This window comes from Aspergillus terreus, genomic scaffold, assembly GCF_000149615.1.
Source record: "Aspergillus terreus NIH2624 scaffold_13 genomic scaffold, whole genome shotgun sequence".
In the NCBI taxonomy this organism is placed as follows: Eukaryota; Fungi; Ascomycota; class Eurotiomycetes; order Eurotiales; family Aspergillaceae; genus Aspergillus; species Aspergillus terreus.
In genome coordinates this window covers 1129497-1138386 of record NT_165936.1, presented here as the reverse complement: position 1 = coordinate 1138386, position 8890 = coordinate 1129497, and the positions used below count along the sequence as shown (strand labels likewise).

Genomic DNA, 8890 nt, shown 5'->3' with positions numbered 1-8890 from the left:
GGCTAGCTGGGAGGAGGGCCAAGTATGTGCATTTTCTACATCTGCATATGGTACGAGATAGCTATTCCCCCTGTGTTTTATTTACCCGGGCTACTTCAGTTGACACGACGTTTCTCACTATATGCCCTATCGTCCGTTTAAGTCCTGGTGAGGTCTCAGTGTCGGATATCAGTGCATCCCGAGAGATCCATCGAGTGGGAGGGCAGTTCCTGAAATCGCCGTGGTATCTGACCCTCACAGCTAAGGGAGTTGAAAACCTGTTCAACACCATCGATCCACAATTTCATGGGCGCCACCGGCGTCTTCTTTCTATGCCGATGTCAGATACCTCTCTCCGCGGTGTCGAACCTTTGGTCAATTCCAAGATCCAGTTTACCATTCAACGTATGAAAGGTGATATAGAGCGAACAGGTGTTGTCGATATTTACAAGTGGTGGATCCTCATGGCAAGCGACATTATCGGTGAGCTGAGCTTTGGGGAATCACTTGGCTTACTAGAGATTGGAATGGTAAGGTCAATTTACTAAAAAAAAAAAAAAAAAATCGGCGCGTCTGACAACGGTACAGGAAAGTCCATTCATCACTGATCTCAAAGCCGTCGGTACGATGGAAGCCTTGAATACAACATTCCCTTGTCTCGTAAACCTTGCGAGTATCTTTCCTCTCCCTTTCATTCCAAATGTGGTATCTGGCGGCCGCCGAATGGTGCAGTACGCGGATGAAGCCCTTGCACGCTACAAGAATCACCTTGTCACCAATGCAGAAAACCCAAAGGTGTCACTTTTTACCAGGATCTACAAGGCTACCGAGGACGGACTGACCGACGCCGAAGTTAGAGACGACGCTCTCAGCTATATCATCGCGGGAAGCGATACCACTGCTACTTCTCTGACATACCTTGTGTGGGCTGTTTGCCGTAGTCCCCGTATAAAGCAGGCGTTGCTGGAAGAGGTGAACTCTCTTCCTGATGGCTTCAATGACCAAGATACTCGCCGACTGTCCTTCTTAGGCCAAGTCATCAACGAGACCCTTCGTTTGTATGCTGCAGCGCCATCTGGACTACTACGGGTGGTGCCATCTGGAGGTAGAGTGCTTGCTGGGCACTTTGTCCCAGCAGGGGTCACTGTCAGCACACAGGCTTACTCTCTCCACCGGGATCCAACGATATTTCCAGACCCTGATAGGCAAGACCACGTCCCTTTACAAGCTGTATTGCTCTTGGTCAGACTCTGACTTTGCTTAGTTTTAACCCATCTCGCTGGGAAAACGCGACAAAGCTAATGAAAGATGCGTTTATGCCATTTGGCGGAGGTTCTCGCAGTAAGTTCAGCTGAGCGGCCTGAGGCGCATCTTCCATTCTTCTTTACATGGTCTCACTAATCGACGCACTAGTCTGCATCGGGCTACACCTGGCCCTACGCGAGATCCGTCTAGCAACTTGTTATTTCTTCCGCACATTCCCTCATGCAGAAGTATTCGACGAGAAGACCACTGATGCGGATATGGAGCAAGTAATATACTTTTTGATGGCACCGAAAGGAAAGCGGTGCTTCATCAAATCTCCGGGATCAGTCTAAAATTGCGGGTTGTTCAGGACCAAAGCGTGTCGAGTTTGGAGGCAAACATGTTTGGCCGGTCGCGCCCACTTGGCTCTACAAGCTTAAACGCCCCTTGCTGACCTTGAAGCTCTTCTTCCAACATCATCGGAGTCAACAAAATGGGTATTCCGGCTTTTTTCATGCGTACAACGGTATCGGTCATTTAATAAATGAATAAGAGTCTAGATTCTGTAAATATTTGCGATCTCTCTATGATCAATTTCCATCGGGTCCTTATAGATATGGTCATTACCTTGCTGCCATGCTGATGAGCTCTAGATAGCCGAATAACGACGCTGGCTGAATCAGTCTTTCTATTCAGCCTGCAATTTTGACTAACTAGGTATAGTAATTAAAATGTAGGGACGATACATAACTGATTAACTATAGTTCCTCGCAGAAAGTCTGCAACTCCGTTGCGGAGCAATTACCCACAGTTTGACTGACCCCTTGTAGTAAAATGTCGGGTATATATATCCGAACCAATCCAAGGAAGAGGCATTGAATTCGGCTAATGTATAGGAAAACAGCTACTTTCTCGACTTGAATTAAAATTGAACCGATTTTTCCTCTGATATCTGGTATACCATCTATTTACTTTGCTCAGTGCTCGCTTGTGAAATAAGTTAGTTGACTATGGCCGACTAATGCTAAGTTCGGCATTGAAAGCCATCAGGCTTGAAAAATGCAGAATCGGACTGTTGCAATACGAGACACGTTTCAAGCCAAGTTTGTGGAAGTAAGGAGGACATGGCCAGCAGCGCCAGCAAGGAGCGGGCAGAACATTCCTTACGCTGCACCTTGCTTCCTTCTACTGGCCAACTAACGACTGATTTCAGAGCACACGAACTATTGCAACTGTACAAGCAAGGACTACACTGCATAGCGCCATTCACCCACGTACCCAGCCCATTCAATGCTCACAGCATCGAAACTATTCTCACACCGTTAGGAGCGAAGAGATAAAGCTTAGCAAACCAACACCTGTCTGTCCTGCCTCCGCATCGTTGCCCTTCAAGCGAGCGCAACCGTGGGCGATGTCCCAGGAACCATCCGGTCCATCCCTCGGGTTAACAACATGGTCAACGTCGAAACATCCAAATATTGCAAACGTCATCCTGGAGAATTCGTCCACCCTGGTCTCTGGCATACCCAAGAAGACCTCGAACGCATCCGGAACAACTTGCTTGCCAAACGGAGCCATGGGCATCTGCATATGAAAAGTTCAGCGAGGACACATGCTCCCGGGCAAATTATGACCGCCCTGCGGTGCTGCGGTGCCAATTCCAGCCGAAGTTAATGACTTAGGTAGACAACCCGGAATCGCGCACATGTATCTTGACCTTAGATTTTGTTATAAGCTTTTGTCAAATGCAAATCAACTTAATTTCACACACGCTAGCGAAGTCATATTACCTACTACTCCTCCAGATTCTCTCGCCTTTTTATATTAAAGAAGGCCTAGGAACGTCCAAGCGTTGTCTGTGCGCAACTATATTACAGGTCTGACAACGACCAACCGAATAGAAACATAATGGGGAAGAACCTGCCAGAAGACGTGGAAGCCTACCTTCAGGAAATAGTCGAGCGTCTAACTGATCACTTCAAAGATTAGCTCGTTGGGGTGTATCTGTTTAGTTCAGCAAGTTATGGCGCCTCAAATATGGCTTTAGTGACCTAGATGTGTAAGCTATAGTAAGGGCTCCTCTTAATACTGTTGACAAGCAGGCAGTTATATACTCTATCACTGCATCTAGCCTACGTCTTAGTTTTAAAATTAAAGCCTAGGCTTTGTGAGAATTGACTGTCCGGTCCCAATGCGGCTTGAATACGGCTGAGCGGACGGGAATTCCCGTTCTCCACACCCTATGATTGTATGTGCTAGAAACAACAAAAGACAGAATTATATACGGAGTAGAGCAAATGTAGGGCTCCACAAAATCAGGTGACATGCTGTTCCTATTCCAGGAAGATGCCCAGGGCGGTGGCAGAATAATGTAGGGAGCTGTTCGGCATCAACTCCCACTCTCCAAGAGTCTTCAATCATCAGCCTTATTTCAAGTGTTCTTGTAAGCAGGCTTTCTGCATCTCCTACAACTGCCAGTGAGCTCGTATCCCCCGGTATAGTACCTCTGCGCAGTATGGGGCTCTTATCCAACTTCCAGAACCATGATTCTTCGTACTTGCTTCTCCAGAGTGTCACCGCTCTGCTCGTAACTGCGAGTGCCTACGGGCTGTATCGGGGCTATCAGGTGCGGAGTATGTTTCAATCGCTCAAGAAGCAGGGCATTGTAAGTATATTCATTCTTAGGAACTACAGCGTCCCACACCAAACGCAGTAATCTACTCGAAGCATTTACTAAACATCTACAGCCCCTCATGCCTCACTCCATGATCTTCGGCCATCTCGAAGTAATCGGGAAGCTCATGTCTCGTATCCCATCCGATGCGCACGGCGATTACATGATGGTCCTAATCCAGGAAAACTGGAAGGAGCTCTTTCCCGGTTGCTCCAAATGCCCCCCTGTGTTGTACATTGATCTTTGGCCCTTCGCGCCGCCGATGTTAATCTCTATCAATCCCGACACATCGGCTCAGTGCACGCAGGACTATTCCTTACCCAAGGCATACCAGCAAAAGCGCACGCTGTACCCGTTGACCCGCAACCGCGACGTCTCCTCGATGGAAGGGGCAGAGTGGAAGGTCTGGCGCAAGAGACTCAACCCTGGCTTTTCCATCCAGAATATTACCAGCCGGATCTCCGATATCCTGGAAGAGGTTGAGGTGTTTGTTGGTGTACTGGAAGCACGTGCGGGTAATGATGGTGCCTGGGGTGAAGTCTTTCCCCTCGAGAATGCCACCACTAATCTGGCTATGGATGTCATTCTGCGGTTCTTCTTGTGAGTATGGCCGTCTGGAAAACAGCCTGAAATTGTCCCAGACACCAGCTTATCTGGTACAGGAATAAACGCTTCCACCAACAGACTGGCCCGAGATCGCCAATTACCGTCGCCCTCCTCGACACAATATCAAGAATGTATTTCTACGTCAACATCTTCAATTTCTTGTCCTACATCAGCCCTTGGCGACACTTCAAGCTGTGGCTCAACTACCGGACGCTGTTCAACTCCCTCAGCCCGTTCCTGACAGAACGCATAAACGAAATCCAGAAGAACAGCCAGGTCACCAACAAGACCTTGATCGATCTCCTCGTTAAAGCCATGGACGAGGAGAAAGGCACAAACGGAGCAGCGGGCGACCTGTCCACCAACACGGATTTCCTCGAGACCGCCATTGGACAAATCACCACCTTCCTCTTCGCCGGCCACGACACCACCGCATCAACCATCTGCTGGCTATTCCGCCTTCTCGAGCAACACCCGGACATCCTCTCAAAGCTCCGCGCTGAGCACGACGCCATCCTGGGCCCAGACCCAAGCCAGGCTGCCGCTGCCCTGCGCGCAAACCCGCAGCTTCTCAATGCCCTCACATACACGAACGCCGTGTTGAAGGAGTCCACAAGAGTGCACACCAATGTCGGCACCATGCGCCGCGGTGAGCCGGGCTTCTTCCTCACAGGCCCGCCTGGTTCCGGCCCCGAGTGCGAGGGCAAGCAGATGCCGACGGATGGGTTCGTAGTCTGGGACGGGAACTTTGCGATCCACCGGAGTCCGGACGTGTGGCCGCGGCCGAACAAGTTCATTCCCGAACGGTTTCTAGTGACGGACGAAAATGACCCGCTACATCCGCCGAAGAACGCGTGGCGGTTTTTTGAGCTCGGACCGAGAGGGTGTATTGGGCAGCACTTGGCTATGGTGGAGATCAAGCTTGTCATGGCTCTGGTAGTGAGGCGCTTTGATATTGAGTGTGCGTGGGACGAGTGGGATTCTAAAAGGTGAGTTGGATGCATTTTTGGTGGTTTAAAGAGCGGCTGCTGATTCTTTGTAGGAACTTCAAGGGCCCGCAGAATATGGTCTGGGGGGATCGTTGTTATCAGGTTGGAGGAGACTCGCCGCCTCATGTGAAGGATGGCATGCCTGTTCATGTAAGGGTTCGGGGGTGAACAGGAGACTATTAGGAACAGTGGATAGCATTGATAAACTAATATGATGGTGGTTTCTACTCGACCTATCCGCGACCGGTCCTACTCATCCTCCCTGGTGTAGGCGCAGTCACTGCAGTATCCCGTTGCACCTACGCCTTTGCCTGAGACGAGCCTATCCCGGCCCACCCCATCTGGAGCCACGTCAATAAGCGACTGGATATTCCTGTATGGGCACTCATCTTCACTACCATGGTAAATGCCCTCCTCGCCTGTATCTATTTTCGCTCGCCGGCTGCCTTCAACTCGTTTACGGGAATGTGTACCATCCGCCTTTCCACTTCGTACGGCCTTCCAGAGTTTGTGAGCGCATTCCGAGCTCGTCGCGCCGTGGCACACTCCTTTCTCCCTGGGGGGATTTGGTTTGCTCATCAGTATGATCTGCATTGTATAAATAGCCTTGTCGATCGACGCGTTTCCCATGCCGGTGGCATTGCCGGTGAACGGGTCGTCCATGAACTATGCCAGCGTAGTGTTCGCGGGCTTTGCAAGCATCGGCGTGATATTGTACGTCTGCTATGGTCGGAAGCACTTCCACGGACCGCCCATCCTGAAGAAAGATATATGATCGACTCGAGGCCTACATCCTGGGATTGCCTCAAGTACTTGAAGTACACTATCAAACTGTCACTTCAGAATTAGGTGGCTTGAGGGTCGTCATTTGTGCTGAAGTGCCGGACGGCCTGAATACGCTACCTCGGCGCCGGTAGGTATCTGCAAGAGTGCGCTATAGGCAATGCTCCAGTTATTCTAATTCCAGCACGCGGGGATCAGTGCTGGTGTGGTATCAAACACGTCTTTATGAACTCGGCGACGCCGTCATGAGACGGAGGTGAATGGTCCTGGTGGTCGTAAGAGACCTTCCTGTCGCGGTTCAAGGTTCCCATGCAATCTGGAGCATATCTAAAAACTTCATCTCCTAGGTCCGACCATGTCTCTACTAGCGTGCAACCATAATAGCCGATAGCTTTCTTCTATCTGCAATAATGTTTCTGAGATATTTAGGATATTGTAAGCTGCGACATCTTTTCTAAGTAGATAGCTCCTACCACCTATGTGTAAGGCTCTTCTGGTGACTTCACCTCCCTTCCCCATTCAAATTTATGATTACTATGGTATTCTCTAATCCAGAATAGATGCGTGTGCCCGCAGAGTGCGGAGGTTTAAGCTCTCGTGACTGGGGAAGAAGAGGAAACCCATCCCGCTGCCATCCGCTGATGTCATTTGAGAAGTCTATTTCTTTCTCCCTTATTATCATCGCAGCAACCATCGCCTCCCCCCAACTCTCCATAAAATACCAATTAGTTATTGACCGACAACTACACCAGCATCAGATGTTGCGTTGGAAGTCACTTTTATCTCCCTTACGAGAGGCATGATAATTTTCTGATCCCGGCATGGCATGCTCGGGAAGCTAATGTCTGAGTAGCAGCGCGGTGGGATATTTAGGAGACACGTGCGCTACTTGAGTCTCCTAGAACACCACTCACACCACCTTCTTAACAGTGTACGAAAGGCCGTCTAAGCGGTATTACGAAAATATTGAGACTTACGTGGATCAGTATGACATTCCTGTTCCTAAGGGGTCTCTAGTCGGGAGCCCCGCGGCAGCGTGGGATGTTGTATACAATATAGGTTTGTTTTAAGATTGATGGAATCCCTGTACAGCCCTTGAATGCTCAAGCCGTATCAGGTGCGCCGTCAGTTCTGAAAGCCCAAATCCTCGCCGGCGGGCGCGGAAAGGGAAAGTTCGACAGCGATGGGAAAGGGGGCGTTCGCATCATCAACTCGTGGGTCCTTGCGACAACAACAAGAATTTACCAGCTCTGACAAAGCGTTCCAGGCCGGACGAGGCATTTGAAACTGCCTCCAAGATGCTTGGTCATCGCCTCGTGACGAATCAGACTCCCCCCAGCGGCCTTCCGGTTGAGCAGCTATACATCTACAGAGCCGTTGATATTGCGAAGGAATACTACCTGGCCGTCACTTTCGATCGTGAAAAGGCCACGCCGGTGCTCTTGATGTCTGATGAAGGAGGGGTCAACGTCGAGTCAAACGTAAATCAACTCCAGCGGTTCCGGTTCCATTTCTCTACTGGCATCACCCATGAGATCATAGCCTACATCGAGGCCCAGTTTGGATTTTCCGATGCCGAAATAGGGGCGATCTCGCACATCCTGCATCAACTAGTACGGCTGTTTCGGGAAAAAGATGCCATTCTCCTTGAGCTGAATCCTCTTGCGCGCACGACAGAGGGATCGTTTATTTGTCTGGATGCAAAAATGAACTTTGACGATTCGGCCAGATTTCGACAACACGACTTGTTTTGCCTCGAAGAACATCCCCCGGAGGAGAAGGATGAATATGAAGCTTCGCAGCTGGGTCTTTCCTATGTCCGTCTCGATGGCAATATTGGTGTTATTGTTAATGGGGCTGGTTTGGCCATGGCGACAAATGACTTGGTGACTTTGTACGGCGGCAAATGTGCAAACTTCTTGGACATTGGTGGGGGTGCAACAAGGGAGACATTGTCAAAGGCATTTTCGATTCTGCAGGGCGATGCACGCATCAAGGCCCTCCTCGTAAACATATACGGCGGTGAGTACCTGTGCACGTGTAATTCTCATAGCTAATAAGGCTTGTTACCAGGAATCGTTCGCTGTGATATGGTGGCCGAGTCGATTCTTGCTGCTTATGCGGCCACGGGGGGGTTCAGGTTTCCGGTCGTGGTCCGCCTTCAAGGGACAAACTGCGAAGAGGGCTCTCATTTGGGAAGTACATACTTTCCATTTTCTACTGCCAATCGCTAATACGACTGCTAGATTCAAACGTCGGGGTTCGAGAACGTACTGCTGGAGACCGATTTCGAAGCTGCTGCCCAAAAAGTTGTGAAGATTACAGGGAATTGAAGATAAGTATTGGGGAATCCGTCAGCGCCTTACTATAATGTTACCCAAGCAGATGAAGATCTTTACACTCAATAATATAATCTTCTCCCAGAATCTCAGGCGACTACAATAAGACAGCCTGCTTCAACTTAGGGCTTGAGAATATTCGAGGCCAGACGCAAAGGCTGAAGTGCGAAAGGGGAGAGTCTTTCCTCGTGCAACATCTGCAGTAGTGGGTGTAACGAAAGTAATGACTAAAGTTAAGTCCTAGACGTTGTGAACAACGGCGTAACTGGAGCTGA

The 8890-nt window shown here is 49.7% G+C and overlaps 3 protein-coding genes across 3 annotated transcripts; all 3 read left to right on the top strand.

Moving 5' to 3' along the window:
* Window positions 1-47: 47 nt before the first annotated feature.
* Window positions 48-1577, top strand: ATEG_08902 (uncharacterized protein; the record flags this gene model as incomplete). Its single annotated transcript, XM_001217487.1, has 4 exons — window positions 48-509; window positions 568-1037; window positions 1244-1320; window positions 1393-1577. 4 exons carry the CDS (start codon window positions 48-50, stop codon window positions 1575-1577), a joined length of 1194 nt encoding a protein of 397 aa, XP_001217488.1.
* A 2162-nt stretch (window positions 1578-3739) lies between these two features.
* On the top strand, window positions 3740-5661 carry ATEG_08901 (cytochrome P450; the record flags this gene model as incomplete). Its single annotated transcript, XM_001217486.1, has 4 exons — window positions 3740-3889; window positions 3972-4498; window positions 4561-5493; window positions 5547-5661. The coding sequence occupies 4 exons, from the start codon at window positions 3740-3742 to the stop codon at window positions 5659-5661; spliced, it is 1725 nt and encodes a 574-aa protein (XP_001217487.1).
* A 1913-nt stretch (window positions 5662-7574) lies between these two features.
* On the top strand, window positions 7575-8510 carry ATEG_08900 (uncharacterized protein; the record flags this gene model as incomplete). The annotated part of the gene is made up of 2 exons (XM_001217485.1): window positions 7575-8298; window positions 8350-8510. 2 exons carry the CDS (start codon window positions 7575-7577, stop codon window positions 8508-8510), a joined length of 885 nt encoding a protein of 294 aa, XP_001217486.1.
* Between the last annotated feature and the right edge of the window lie 380 nt (window positions 8511-8890).